Below are 16,561 nucleotides of genomic sequence, written 5' to 3'. Positions count from 1 at the left end.
CGTCTTGTCCATAACAGTTTGACTGTAGATACTGTTCGTGGTACGACTTAACTGAATAAATAGTCTAACTAAACTGACGAGCCATGAAAAAAAAAAACAGTGACAATAGCAAGAAATTACTCCTAAACGGAAAAAGCTAGCTCAATAGCCGTCTGCAATATTGAAGCAAATAAAATGTTGAAAAAATCGGGGTCATTTTGGTGTCAACATTTTGTATGTGGAACTTTTTCATTGCTTGTGTGTGTATTTATAACTTTATAACTCATGCTAACGTTTTTTTTATAGGTAAGTGTAGAGTTTATCTTTATAACTTAGTTGGGTGTAACTTTATAAACACAAATAAATAGTGTAATAAAACACAGAGCATTAGTCATAAAAAGTTTTAAGACGACTCTCCGTAACAGTTTTCTAACTCAAGATATATTCTGACTTGAATAGAAATGTCTCAGCAATAAAATTTCTATTTAGGTCTGATATCCATGCGGAGTAAGATCAGAAAGCTAGCAGGAATTATGAATGATTTCATTTGAATACTAGCTAGTAGCTTATCTTTCGTAGTTAAATCAATAGACATGAGGTTACTTTACGTTACATATACTGTGTTTTACTTTGCCAATCGTAGATGTCTTAGAACTTTTTATGTTTTGTATACTTACATATTTTTATCATAATTATGTATACTTTTCCTATCCCAACATGAATACAAATTAATGTACTCACAGCGAAAAGTGGGTGGCTTACTTGCGAGTCACCTCTACCTAGCCCTTGGGAGATTACAGTCGTGAGCATTACGTATCGTATGAGCCTGATTCAAGCTATTCAAGAAACCTCTAGGTTATTTTATTACGAATTTCAAACTTCTTAATTTTAAACTTACAGATCAAATTATCGAAATTTCACTCTTCACTTGGTAGGTAACGACCCAAGAACTGCGTAAGGACAATTATCGCTTGAACTTTAATAATTCGATTTAATACGAGTTGCCTCGGGGTTCGAGTCATTTTAAACTATGTTAATGACTCTTATTGTACTTAAGGTGGTGGAGGGGGGAGTAAAACTTTAGAGTTTACGCATAAAGCAGGGTGTTAGGAAATTTTATTAGGTAGGTATTTAGTAACCGACATATCTCCATCTCCAGGGTCACTTGCACGAAACATTTAAGTTAAATCTATTGCTCTCTTACTTCGACAGTATACTGATTGAGTAGAGCAGCAATAGATTTAATTTTGTTTAAATATTTGTTGCAATTCACCCTAAATGTGCAAGCCAAACTAGCAGTGGGCAGGCCATGAACCGATGACCGGTCTGGCAAACAAGATCACGAAGGACGACCACGAAGAAGCAAGCGTGGGACGCCCTCCGGCCCTCTGGTCCAACGACTTTAGACAGGTGGCTGGTAGAGGCTGGAGGAAAATGGTTAGAGACAGAGTTTTATGGCGCTCGTTAGAATATTACTTTAGCCATTGTCAAGCAGTATTTAAAGGTTACATACCCACATCTGATCGAGCACAGTTTTTTTTTTTCAAAGGAGAAAAGTATTATATTTGTATATTATCCATACACATTCTTGTCTATCTGTGTCTGTGTACATACATTACAATACAATATAACTTTATTAAAAAAAACACAACATACATTAAATAACAAAAAGGGGTAAGCACAATAGGCGGCCTTATCGCTAAAAGCTATCTCTTCCAGGTAACCTTTGAGTGAATGAAAGACTTATGTAAATTTAATTAAATAATATGGAGTACATAATTACAATCATAAATACAATTTTATGAATGAACTGGAATATTTCATTGATATTACGTTATAATCAGACTAATGGATAATCAACACCAGTCCTCGCTGCACTCTAATGAACACCGCTCTTAGATTCCTAGCCTTGTCCTCTTGATCTAGAATCTAGACCAAAGCCAGTGCTCGTAATTAAGTCTAGCCTGCGCACCGTCTAATAGGTTTTTATTTGTTGTAATGAAATAGAAGAGAGTAAAGGATCTTTCATTGAACTTTATTGCTTCTTTATTGGATTAAAATTGAGTTTCATTGTTGTTTGAGATAGGTACATTGATAGATAGATCTATACATAAATGCTCCCAACTGTAATCCCCGAAGTCTCGCCGTTTTTTTATGAGTACAATGCACTGCGTCGTGTATTAAATACATCCAATAAAACTATTAATAGAGCGGTAACATTATGAACATCCTGTGTGTTTTTAATCATATATTATTATTATCTAACAATATACAGAGACCCTGGAAGTGTAATGGTCCACTGAATCCTCAGGCTTTAGTGTTACTATAATCGCTTGCGCTTACAAAGGGGCAGTGGTCAAACAAGGTATTTTGCTCAATTATTAACACACCCTTAGTTTAATACCTGCTTAGATTTAACGTAATAATTATGTATTATGAGGTTGTCCTATCGTGGGAGTGGTAGATAGGAAACAAACTCAGGGAATACACTATGTTCACAGTATATTTCAGGTTCTACAGACACGAATAGGCAAGTAGGTAGTCTTTGTGCTTAAAACTATTAACTATTTCCGAAGCGGCGCAAGAGCGAGCGTGTAGCCGGGAAACGGGTTGGCGCCGACTGACTGCGCGGGCTTCGCTGGCCGGTGGCGCGAGCGCGGGGTGCGCGCGGGTGAAGGGGAGGACGCGGGACGCGGTCTGCGCAGTAAAGCTGCGCAGTAAAACGGCGCGGCGGCGTGGGACGCTAACCGTTTTCGGCGCGCGATTTGTTTTCGCGGGAAAACGGTTAGCAGTCTTGTTACATCCTCCCCCTCTAGTCCGAACTAAGCGCCCTCGCGTTCGGAGTAGCATGGTGACAGCCCTGGTCCTCCCCCTAAACTGTTCGTCGTCCTCGAGAACACTGATGGTCGGACGGTGGGGTGGTCTGCGCAGGGGTTCTGCGCGCGCGGGGGTACTGCGCGCCGCGCGCTGCGTGCTGGTAGAAGGCACCGGGCGGGCCAGCTCTGCCTGACGAGGCGGGCGGCCGGGCTCCGTGTGCTCCCAGAAGGCACCGGGCGGGCCAGCTCTGCCTGACGAGGCGGGCGGCCGGGCTCCGTGTGCTCCCAGAAGGCACCGGGCGGGCCAGCTCTGCCTGACGAGGCGGGCGGCCGGGCTCCGTGTGCTCCCAGAAGGCACCGGGCGGGCCAGCTCTGCCTGACGAGGCGGGCGGCCGGGCTCCGTGTGCTCCCAGAAGGCACCGGGCGGGCCAGCTCTGCCTGACGAGGCGGGCGGCCGGGCTCCGTGTGCTGGTAGGCGAGGCGGCGGGAGCGCGCGCCGCGGTCACGCTGGGCGCGCCGGGGCGGGTCATCACCGTCCTCTCCATGAAGCCAGAGAGCTGCGCCGCCGTTACGCAGGCGAACGCGTCGAGTATAGCGGCGGTCGCGGCGGGGGTAGCGCGCGCCGCGGGGGCTGCACGCCGCTTACTCGTAGGGCGCGTCGTGCGTGGCGGGCGCGTCGTGCGTGGCAGGGGAGGCGGCGGGAGCGCGCGCCGCGGGCACACTGGGCGCGCCGGGGCGGGTCATCACCATCCTCTGCATAAAGACGCGGTTGGTCTTGGCGGCCTTGGCGACGGTGTCCAGCAGCACGCAGGCGAACGCGTCGAGTGTAGCGGCGGAAGCGGCGGAATTTGCGCGCCGCGGGGGCTGCACGCCGCTTACTCGTAGGGCGTGTCGTGCGTGGCGGGCGCGTCGTGCGTGGCAGGGGAGGCGGCGGGAGCGCGCGCCGCGGGCACACTGGGCGCGCCGGGGCGGGTCATCACCGTCCTCTCCATAAAGACGCGGTTGGTCTTGGCGGCCTTGGCGACGGTATCCAGCAGCACGCAGGCGAACGCGTCGAGTGTAGCGGCGGGAGCGGCGGAATTTGCGCGCCGCGGGGGGGCTGCGCGCCGCGTACTCGTATAGCGCGTCGTGCGTGGCGGGCGCATCAGGCGCGGCGGGGGAGGCGGCGGGAGCGCGCGCCGCGGGCACGCTGGGCGCGCCGGGGCGGGTCGTCACCTTCCTCTCGCCGGTGCAGCTGCGGTCGTCATCGTCGTCAAGGCCGCGCGCCGCGTGTCCATAGGACGCGCCAGGCGGCCCGGGCGAGGCGGGGCGGTCGCGCGCCGCGTGCTCGGAAGACGCGCCGGGCTTGGCGGGGGGGCCGCACTGCAGGGGGCCCGCGCGCCGCGTTCTCCTCGTGCGCGTAGGGCGCGCCGGGCGAGGCGGGGCGGCTGCGCTCTGCGTCCTCGTAGGACGCGCCGGGCGTGGCGGGGCGGCCGGGCACCGCAGGGGGCCCGCACGCCGCGTGCTCCTCGTGCGCGTAGGGCGCGCCGGGCGCGGCATGGAGGCCGCTCGCTGCGGGAGGGCCACGCGCCGCATGCTCGGCGGGCGCGCCGCCGCTTGCGGGCATTACCGTGATCTCGCCGGCGGTGCCGCTGTTTTCGTCACGACGCTTCGCTCTTCCTTTTCCGCTGGCATATTGTTTTCTCCTCGCACTAAAAGTTCGCACACACTTAGTTTCGCGTCTCCGCTAGTTGGGCGCCACTATGAGGTTGTCCTATCGTGGGAGTGGTAGATAGGAAACAAACTCAGGGAATACACTATGTTCACAGTATATTTCAGGTTCTACAGACACGAATAGGCAAGTAGGTAGTCTTTGTGCTTAAAACTATTAACTATTTCCGAAGCGGCGCAAGAGCGAGCGTGTAGCCGGGAAACGGGTTGGCGCCGACTGACTGCGCGGGCTTCGCTGGCCGGTGGCGCGAGCGCGGGGTGCGCGCGGGTGAAGGGGAGGACGCGGGACGCGGTCTGCGCAGTAAAGCTGCGCAGTAAAACGGCGCGGCGGCGTGGGACGCTAACCGTTTTCGGCGCGCGATTTGTTTTCGCGGGAAAACGGTTAGCAGTCTTGTTACAGTATTTATTTATTAGTTCAACGTCATTTTTATAATATGAATACAAATATACACTTATAAGTACAAAATTATACTGTATATTTAACTGCATATTCCCATTTCATTCTTAAGCACAACAAAACCTAAAAATTTAATCTGAAAGGTCTGTAAAGGCACTACATTTTCGAGATAAAGAAACACGGTTTTACTTATTAGCCCAATAATGTTTTCACTTAAGATTCTGAGGCCTACTTCGATGTTTAAATTAGCATTTTTTGAAATAAGAGCACTTCAATGGATGGAAATCCACAATTAGACACAAGAGTCTCTTCTCTTTACCCTATATTTTTTAATAAAAATATCGTAACCTTACAAGAGGATTACTCTAACATGACAAAAAACGATCGCCCGAGAGCTGTTATGTAACCGGTACGTTTAATACAATGGAATAAAGAAGTGGTTAGTACAGAAGCACACCCAAAGGTTGTCTGAAAGAGATCGCTTTTAGCGATAAGGCCGCCTATTGCGTTGTATTGTAAATTGTTATTTGTGTAAATTGTTTTTAAGTCAATAAAGTAGTATTCTATTCTATTCTATTTTAAATTTCGTTTTTGCAAGGCAAAATAGCCTCCTCAGAGGTAACACTCAATAGGATACCTAGTTAATAAAATCGGACAAGCTGTTTCGGAGTAGTATCTATCTAGCATATTAGTCGAAACGGGATCAGCAACCCGAAATGACAATTGCAACCCAAGAAAGTTAATAAAGGAAAGCACTATAAGTATTATTAAAAATACTAGGTTACTACCACACTAATAATAAAATTATTATTGAAAACTTGAAACAGTAAACAAGTTATCAATAAAATTAAATCTGTACTCATTTTGTCGAGATTGCAGATTTCCGTCAAAATAAGAAGCTAGAGATGGTGCAGTCAGAACTATATTCTAATGATGAATACAGTTCAAAACAGAACCCTCTTATGTCGCAACAATTATTTGAGTAAGACGAACTGCTAAGAACGGAACTACACGCTTCGACGGCTTTGTAAAGAAGTTTCTTTGAGTGCTGCAACCCTGGTACCGCTCTATTGGATATGAAGGAATATTTAGTTAAAAGGATGTTAGAATTGTTTTTTTTGTTTGCATTTTTTTTGTTATCTACTATTTTCTTAACTAATTTTACGTAATTTTAAATATTTTCAAATTTAAACCCATTTTTGGTGTAAACACACTTTTTTTTCGAACATACACACAAATTACGCGGTTACGTTATAAGTCTCCTAACTAAAAAAAACTCCGGATAAATGCCATTGAATCATTCAGCAGTTTTGACCAGAACATCATGTGATTGTGTTTCCAGAAGCATGTCATTCACACCCTGTATGAATGATAACACTGCCTATGCATATCCAATAGGATTATCAAATCCTATGCAGCGAGTTCGGAAGTAGATGTACAGGCTGCTTATTTTCTTTTAGTTATCTCAGCAGTAAGGTGAGATGAAAAAGTTCCGCGTTTGTTGACTCGACATTTTTCTACAAAAAACCACTACAACACTGTGTTTTTCTTGTACTCTGGGTTGTCTGACTGAGTGTTCTGGCTATTTTGCAAATGCTAAATGCTTTTTGTTTTTATTTCCATGTTGGAGTTGCCTACTTTGCGTAGTTTCGGTGTAAGTTTTTAGAGAATAACCCATGTAAAATTCAGACAGGAGACCACGAACAAAAATATAAAAGCGTAGCGTAGAACGCCCTATACAATAGAAAGAAAGAAAGAAAAACTTTATTAGGCATAGACAGCAATATTAATTTACATTTAATTCAAATTTAATTTACATATACAGAGAAAGAGAAATATATACTAGTGATAAATCATAATTAATATAATGTTTTTTGTCGTCGTCAAAATGGTGTCCACTCAACTACTGCAGCGCCTTTGGTTAGTTCAAAGGACACTGCGCTGGTTTGCAGTGGAAGCCTTATAATGACGCACTACGTGTAGGTAGTTACAATACAGTCACCTGTTATGGCAAGCTTAGACAGCTAACCAAGCACTAGCCTGATTGAGGAAAAGATTTTAGGGTAAAAAGCTTTCATCCAGTGGAAAATTACGGGTGATGACCAAAACCTTCCTAGAATGTATGGGTAAAAACATTATTGATGAAACTGGATACCTACGGCTTGTAATTATTGCTTTCATAATTGATTACTTTGTGTATTAGTCTAGTCTTGCGCCGACTAATACGACACGTGATCGTATTACATTACTTAAGAATATTACTAAGAGAAAAATATTTGGGTACAATCGCCATTTGCTAAAAGATTCGGACCGTCGTTCTTACTTTAACAAAGACTTAATGCGTTAATTTCATAATATTGAAGCTAAACATTTTTTAAGTATATTTACCAGATCCATCCAACCAACCAAAAAATTAAAATCTAGCTAGGATGGCAGTATGGCTGTATAGTCTGGATACATAGAATAACCGTATAAAACCTTACTGTTACAGCGAATAACAACTTAATTACCTATATGATTATAAATGCACATAATATGTGCACTGTGATTCTTTCCATTTACCTCAACCCTACGTTTCGTTGACCAGATCATTATCAGTCCAACTTCAAGACTTAACGTGGATAGACATAGTTGATTACCGAGGTTTCACGTTTCTATTTCAGGAAATTCAGCCCTGTATACTGTAAGATAAGACCATTCTGCTATCGTGAAAGCCGTTGCGCCGCCGTAACGTATACCATTACCAAATCGATTAACAAGCCCCGATTCACGCCTCTATCTAATTCCGAGGAGTCGATATCGAGTCTGGAACCTGATTCTGGTAACTGGACTCTAGACTCTCATTCATTCAACAGAAGTCCCGTTTTTTCTTTAAATAAATCTAATCACGTCACAATATTTTAACCAATACCAGCTTACATGAAATGCATGTCCAAAAAATCACACTTTGCAATAAAAACCTGTGCCATGACAAAAAAAGTTTAATAGGATTTCATTCATCATTCATTAATTTATGCAACTCCGAAAAATTATAATTACAGTAAGGTGTTGTAAACGTTGTATACAGGGTGTTGCAAAAAGGGTATACTAAGCCGAAACCTACATGTGCAGCTTGTTATATCTAAGCCCGAAACTGAAATCAGAATTTGAAAATTCGCGAATTTTTTTTATCATTTTCCATAGAAACTTTGTTGGTCACGTGACTTTTTACTATGGAAAATTAATATTTTTTTTCGCGCATTTTCAAATTCTGATTTCAGTTTCAGGCTTAGATGTACCATGCTGCACATGCAGGTTTCGGCTTAGTATACCCTTTTTGCAACACCCTGTATAGTATACGAAATGGAGTGACTCCCTGAGCCACCCTCTTTCGGTGTACTATACCACTCTTTACCCCGTAGGTATGAAAGAGGTAGATATGGCAAAGCCCCCCGAAAGTTGTAGCGTGCAATATTTAGTTTTTTTACTATTCCCGTCGTATATATTGAATTTTTTCTTGATGAAGGTCTATTTCAGAACTAACTGTGAGATCATGGGCAACATATCTGTAACCAAGGGGTATATTGCTATGACATGACATTATTAAAAAGTATATCACTTTTTTGGTTATCTCCTTAGTTAGCAGAATGAGCCCCGGTGCTAATACGATGTATGTCGTTACGGAGGACAGAAGTGCTATCGATCCCAGACTGAGCTGAGCTGAGGAGTCTGAGAGGTTACTGAGGAATCTGCAATGTGAGCTGCTCAACTCTTGATATGTAAGATTAGGCGTATTGTATTTCAGAATCGTATCCCTACAATGTCAAATAGATTAAAAAGCGGTGTATTCGTGAATTCGTGAAAGTATATTTTATTTATTTATTTCCACACTTAGGGCCAGTTTTTTGATCCGTGGTCAACTTTTTAACCATTAGTCAAGTCACTTGTCAAGCATGAGAGCTGCATACAAATTTGGGTGGTTTTTAACTAATGGTCGCCATTTTTGACCAATGGTTGAGTTAACTAGGGATCAAAAAACTGGCCCTTAATTGTATTCAAAACATAAACTAAAAATTGAGTTAGAAATAGTAAGTACAAAAAGGCGGGCTTATTGCCAAAAAATAATTTCTTCCAGGCAACCCTTGTAAGTGACCATAAATGAACAGACAAGCTAAGTAGTTGAAGAGGGGTCGAACTTTAGTACATCGGACAAAACTCAGGTACAGTACCGAATCATAGCACATACTCACTCGGTAAACTTACAACAGCCCTAAGGGGATAGGTAGTTAGGAAGCAGAGTTAGACCCTAGATTAATCTGTTACCGACATGGTTACTGGTGAAACGTGTAACCAGTAAATTACTGATGTAGCTACGGTTATGTCACGCCAGGTATACTTGTACCATTGGGAAGACATGGTGGCCCGATTATCACAACAACATCTCTTGCGCAGCTCGTGCGAGCGTATGTGTTTATACAGGGTGTTGCAAAAAGGGTATACTAAGCCGAAACCTACGTGTGCAGCATGTTAAATGTAAGCCCAGAAATGAAATCAGAATGTCAAAATTCGGAAAAAAATATAATTCGTGAATTTACTTCGTGAAAATATTGAATCATTACAGTATTTTTTTATTTATTCTAGAGCTTAAATTATTAAGTCGCCATGAATTCATATTTCATTAAATAAAACATTTTATAATATTTTACCTTACCTGTAGCATTTTCGTTATTATTCTAGTGCTGGTGAAGAGGAAAATTTAAATGAAAATTATCATTAACCAACTAAAGCACTAACCAAAGTCATTTTACTAAAACTCCGGGAACCTTCAACAACTACCGACAACTTTAAATTCGATGTTTAGAAACCTACAACACCTGGAAACTCCCACAGAAACCTCTGTAAGCACTATTCTGAAATACTCAGAGATTCAATGGTGGCACTGAGTTTATCTTAGATTAACAATATACTTACGAACAAGATGATAATATAATATGTCACATACAAATACAAAGAAAAAAGACAAAACGAACGCCAGCCCCCGTATTGTGTAACTCCGAGTGGGGTTGGTTGGTATAAAATGGCTGACAGCTTAGAGCATTATTAATTAATAACTTTTTACTGACTTGTCTGATTTCACAAACGTTTACTTATGTTGAATGTAAGGATATATTGTTAGGCTTCTTGCATATTTCTTTCACTAAGATTTTTGGTGTTTTCGGTTAATAAGTCTCTAAGTTGATACCAATTATCACCGGTTGCTAACTCTCAAAAAGTTACAAAATACGGGGGCTGGTTAACAGAAAAAAAACGTTTTCGTTAACTTATAACATGCTGAGTGCTGAGACCGTTACTTGTCGATATGTTTCATTCACTAAACTCCATCTGATTCATATTAAGCTGCGTACAGACCGGCCAAACGAACGCCAACAAACGGGTTACGTTGACCTTCGTTGCTGCAATCTGCCCTGTATTATGTATGATAAATATCCATCGTTGGGCGTTCGTTCGGCGTTTGTTGGGCCGGTCTGTACGCAGCTTTAAAATATCGTTGGTAGGCATCGATTAATGTATATGCATAAAACACGTATTCTTCTGTCACCTGCACATACTTTGTGCTAGTAATGATATGATAGATTCGCGCAATGTAAACTTTCCTAGTTTATGAAAACTATCAAAACCTAACCGACTAGGTATTGTGTAGTAGACGATGTGTAAACATGGCCAAACTTTTTCGACAATCACTTCAATATCTCCGTTCCCTTTCACCATCACTTTAAAATCGCTTAGCGCCCCCGAATAGCGTGGCAAGTTTGCGGGTTGCCAGCAGCCTAGCGGGGTGGAAAACGCAGGGAGGAAACTGGCGCATTCCAGCCCAACAGGTACAAAGATTTAATTACAAATTGTACGTTTTACACCGGCCCCGAACACGTAATTTTGTTACGCCAACTGCAGTGGTTTAGCTGCGGGTAGTGACTAGTGAACTGTTGCAGTGCTATGTTTAAAACATGTGGTCTACGGTATTTACTTACCTATACATTAGCCCCCTTTGTCCTTCTCCTTTAACTGTTTTGTCACTCTCTGTCAAAGAACAAATTGTTCTCTGTCAGAGAGTGACAAAACAGTTCATTAGATAGAGCGTCCAGTAACTTTTTTTATGAATAAGGGGGTAAAGCTATATGATATAACATGTATAGCATACGCTAAGGGGCACTTTATTTCGTTACAGCTAAAAGGATAGACATACGCTAGTAGCTATTGAATTTTAAATATATGTTTTTTGGGCTAAGTAAGGAAGTACTTTATTATTTTCCAACTATCCCTGTACTAAGTACTTTTAAAACAATATGCTAGAAACCCAATATCATGAATAATCCAAGCGGAAGGCAGGAACTAGCAAAACAGTAGTTAATTTCGAAGGCAACCTTTCAAAGTCAGCCTTCCTGACTCTGCTTAACGACTGCCAAAAGTTACCGTAACTGTAGTCGAGGGCTGACACTTTGACGTTTTATAGTTATTCATGTTGTACAGCAGCATGCGGGAATGTTCCAGAAATAGGTTGTAGTCGTGGTCACGGTAAAAGCGCAGAATTAGGCAAGAATTAGATAAAACATGACCAAAACCTACATGCAAATTGCAAATAGACAGAGTAATAACGTACCTAATACGTAGTTATAATAAGTATCTATACATTTTAATTGTTGCCAGGGTCAAATTATATCGTCCTGTTAAATTGTATTTTTTACCAAAGCCAAATCACCATTTATCATCTCTACGTAATACTTAACCCGCGGATAGTCGCGCGTGGGTCGAAAAGACCCAGCACTCTATTTATAATTTATGTTCCTATGTAGATAAATAAGAACATGAAGCATAGTACTTTTGAAACTGTCAAAACATATTTTTTTATCCATAAATTCATAAATAATTATGATTTGAATATAGATTTATTACTAACCTTACGTTTGATGTACAATAATATCTAAATTTTCTTTTTTTTCGAGAAAATAGATCAATTTACTTTCGGGTCTAAAAGACCCACATGCGACTGTTTGTGTCACGAAATTTGACGCGAGCACTGGCGGGTTAACTTATCAGGCCTTATTCAGGGACAGATAATAAAATAAAATTAAATAAATAGTCACCTTTCACAAATCAATCTCTCGTCCAAAAAATCCATAACCGTCAATAAAAAATCTGTAACGTATTTTTCGATATAAACTCTGCAAGATCAGCAAGCAGTAAGTCTATCAACCTTTAAAACTACTTAAATACTAAGTCTGCCGTTCACTTCACACCCAGACTCCGGCTATGACCTAGACTGTAATCTAGCGGCTGAGAGCGTCGTGGCACCAGGATATTGCCTGCCAGCCTCACACGACGCGCGACTCTGTACGTAGCAGAGGCGACATGTATCGAGATATACACTTTATATGTGGCTGATGTAGTTCTATCTATCATGGCGAGCTGATTTTCCGCATTTAGCCTCTAAGGTGGGCCATTATGCGTGAAATACCTATGGGGTAACTAGCTATTAAGCCACCCAAGCTCAAAAGACTAGACAACCTTAGGTAGCTTACGACTTTCCGGAGAGACCCCGGAGATCCGAGGGTGTTTTATCGTAGTGTCTCCACGTCTTTGCAATGTAACAAGACATGGGAAGCTGTTTCATCTTCCTCGGGCTGATGTAGTGATGTATCTGTGTATGAATGCGCAAATACTGGGTGTTGAAAAGGCGTATAAAAGTGGGTGACCCAAATAGTCAAAAACTTTTTATCTACAACTTTTGAAAAAACAAGGATCATGTGTGCTGTGTATACTGAGTGTTGGAAATGAGTAATAATACAATGTGTTTTTTTTCGAACCCGACATTTCCATTTCTAGAATATTGAGATTTGACCCCACATATGGGGGTGTTTTCTTGATGGAATCACTCGTAAAATACACCCTTAAAGTTTGTCGGGTTCGAAAAAAAACACATTGTATTAAAGTATGTGACCCAAAGAGTCAACAACTATTGTTGTACAACTTTTGAAAATTTGCTATATCGGAAGAATTTATGCTTTATCGGACGACTTTAAACCGTGTGTATAACGGCAGGAGGAGGGGTGATTTACCTACTCCACCATAATAAATCCAAGATTTGAATTATATAATTGCTTTCTACAAAATGTATACCCGTTGTCCGTTTTACTAATACAGGGTGTTGCAAAAAGGGCATACTAAGCCGAAACCAGCATGTGCAGCATGTTTTATCTTAGCCCGAAACTGAAATCAGAATTTCAAAATTCGTGAAAAAATGACAATTCCCATAGAAACGTACTAGGTTACGTGACTTTTTACTATGGAGAATGAATTAGTATACCCTTTTTGCACCACCCTGTATACCGACCAATATTGCATTGATACATCATTGTGTACAGCACGATGTATGTAGTAAGTTCGGACGGTTATCTGCGGAAGTTGCTCCAGTACAACTTGGTCGGATTGTGCGGAAGACGAATGGGCTATAATTTGATTGGGCCGAGGATGCAGCTTGTATGTTAGATTGTAAGTAGTGTTGTGTGCTCAAAACTTCTGCGTGGCGATCTGTGGTCTATGTATGTTTGTGGGTTTAGGATTTCAATTTGAATACGTATAGTTTTGTTTGCGTATGTTTTTATGTATTCTTTGCTGTTTTATTCTTCCATTTTGCTATGGAAAGTGTACATGTAACAATTTTATTCACGAATTTCCAAAACTTTTTTTCTGTAGCACAGAATTTATTCAGAATGATCCATTGAGTCCCCCTTTTCAGCATACTATAACTCTTTTGCAACACCCTGTATACTAACTAACGTCGTCATCGTAAAAACCCCAAACCCCAAATTTACCCATTTATTCTACCAACCTGCAGATTATGTAAGGATCTAAAAGCTTTATCATTTATCAGTCACTCTAGACAAAACCTCTAAAATATTTCAGTTTTTACAGAGAAAAATGAATGAAAACTCCAACAAACCCCTGTTCACAATACCCTAGGGTTGTTTCGTTGTTTCTTTTCACTCCTAACAACGTAATATGTTTTTTAAGGAAAATCTAAAAGGTTTTTTGAATAAAATATGGTGGAGGCAAACATTTTCGCTTTGCATTTGGAAATAAAAGCGCTTGTTTAGAAGATAACAATGTACTGTGTGTATTTATGATATTAATTGAAGATATCATTGACATAAACATGACACACTCTCGAGCAATAAAAAAGTTTCAGTAAGAAAAGCACCAAGTTACGCATGAATGGACAAGTCTGCAATATTGAAGTAAATTGAACTGCGCCATTATACCTAATAATATTACCAACATAAAACGAAAATATGGTCTTCAAATTTAGGTTCAAAGTTTTAAATTATTGTGGCATTCTGTAAATGGAACTTTTTCACTGATAGTGAGTTTACTATACAATTATTCAGGGAATAACTAGATAACTGTGACATTGATAAAAGGGAAAAACCTAATTGTATATTTTTTCATCTGACTTACTATATTATGCACTTGTTGAAGACAGACATTATTACGAGCGTCGGGCTCTATGCCCGGCGCTTCAGCTGAAGAAGAAATACTTATGTCAATCACACACAAATAACAACACGAAGAAATTCATACCACATTTTATTAATTACTAATTCTAATACATAATTCTTATATCTCATATCTTGTAAAATACTATTCAATATACTTACTATTATTACGCAAATCTCTACACATCGTCTTAATCATCACCGTCACGCTCATCGACCCTCTTCGACTTCGAGCCTTCGCCATCATTTTCGAGCCGGATCTGGCTATACAACCAGATCGGCGAGACCAAGTCGAGGGACGCGATTGAGAACAACCCGTCAACATTCATTCACAAGGAAGGAGAAGGTCATCGGAGTTCGGTCATCACTCATCATTGGAGAGTCAAGCTAACGCATGAAGATCCTCATCAAGGTCGCCGTGTAGATGCACAAGAGCACCATAGTGTCAAGACTCAACTATCATACAAACCAGGAAGGGCGCCTTCGGCTGAGTGAGTCCGTTCCGATCTATCTAATCCCCAATTAGTTTCGATTCTCGTTAATTTTCCTTAGTTATTAATTTCTACCGATTTATTCACGTACTTATCGTCTTCTCATATGTCATTTGTTTGATTACCACAAGATTTTAACGTTCTAAAACATTTCCTAATCATGGATGCAAAAACATTAAAAAAGAATAGAGGTTCTGTAAAGGCCAAATTGACAATATTTAAGGGCCATCTCGAACAACTGACACCTTGCACCAAATTAAACACCTTGCAGTTTCGTGAACTATCCGCACGCCTCAACCGCATTAATGAATTGTATAAAGAATTTGACTCTATTCAAAATAATTTGGAAACTTTATCGGACACTCCAGAAGACGAGTTTAAAGAACGACAGGAGTTCGAGGCTGGATATTTCAGCACGGTCGCTGCCGCGCAGGAGCTGCTGGACCGGAGTGTGGAGCGCCCGGCCCCTGCGGGCCACGACCTGGCCGTGGCAGGATCCAGCACTGCCAATGATTCAGGTGCATTTCTTCCAACACTTAAGTTACCTACGATACATCTACCTACATTTGCTGGTGGCTATCAAGATTGGCTAGAATTCCACGACACGTACATGAGTCTCATTCATCTAAATGATTCAATTCCAAAAATTCAAAAATATCATTACTTACGATCATCACTAAGGGATAATGCAGCCTTGTTGATCCAATCATTAGACCTATCAGGTGACAATTACGATGTAGCCTGGGATTTACTATGTGAGCGCTACAACAACACCAAGTTATTAGTAAACAATCATTTGAAGGCTCTCTTCAATCTTGAACCCATGTTCAAGGAATCGTCCACGGGCCTTCGTAATATCATTGATTCGGTAAATAAAAACATTAGAGCTCTAAAAACACTACATCTGCCCACGGAGCATTGGGATGCGATAATAATTTACGTTATCTGCACAAAATTAGACCACGCAACACTGAAGGATTGGGAGATGCAGCGCGGACCCAACAACGCAATTCCAACATTTTCGGAATTTAATTCATTTATAAAAAACCGCGCTGCATGGCTGGAATCCATCGAAGAAAATCACCAAAAACTGCGTAGATATAGCGATACTCCACCCGTTCGCGCCAAAACCTTTGTGGCAAATTATTCGAACTCCGCGCATGCGACTGGCTCCAATCCTTCACAAAATTCCTATTTCTGCCCAATTTGTAAACAATCACATAGCATATATGAATGCACAAAATTCAGATCCATGACCATAGAAGGGAGGATGGATAAGGTAAAACAATTAAACCTTTGCCAGAATTGTCTGCGTAAAGGTCACGATGAAACACATTTTTGGAACCGTTTCTACAAGGAATACATATCCGAGCTCCAGCAGAGGAACAAATGGCGCACAATTGGAGAGCAGCCACAAACAGGGGAACTTGTGCTAGTGAAGGACGATCGATTACCCCCAAATCGATGGCTGCTAGGCAGAGTCACGGCAGTATACCCCGGCACGGACGGGGTCAATAGAGTGGCAGATCTGATCACGAGGGCCGGGACGCTCAGAAGAGCGTACAACCGGTTGTGCCCTCTTCCACTCTTGGAACAGACCGTTACAAGGGGGGGACCATGTTGAAGACAGACATTATT

At 41.8% G+C, this 16,561-nt stretch overlaps 1 protein-coding gene across 1 annotated transcript; it reads left to right on the top strand.

Annotated features, from left to right (window-relative positions):
* The first annotated feature begins 14,966 nt into the window (after positions 1–14,966).
* On the top strand, positions 14,967–16,547 carry LOC125489995. Its single transcript, XM_048627898.1, has one exon. The coding sequence runs from the start codon at positions 15,084–15,086 to the stop codon at positions 16,545–16,547; it is 1,464 nt and encodes a 487-aa protein (XP_048483855.1). The 5' UTR covers positions 14,967–15,083.
* Positions 16,548–16,561: the final 14 nt, after the last annotated feature.

Source organism: Plutella xylostella, chromosome 19 (assembly GCF_932276165.1).
Source record: "Plutella xylostella chromosome 19, ilPluXylo3.1, whole genome shotgun sequence".
NCBI lineage: Eukaryota > Metazoa > Arthropoda > Insecta > Lepidoptera > Plutellidae > Plutella > Plutella xylostella.
This window is presented reverse-complemented; position numbering and strand designations above follow the sequence as displayed.

Bases quoted from the DNA above. Each gene is read 5' to 3' on its own strand.
- LOC125489995 (XM_048627898.1), top strand. From the start codon at position 15,084: ATGGATGCAAAAACATTAAAAAAGAATAGAGGTTCTGTAAAGGCCAAA.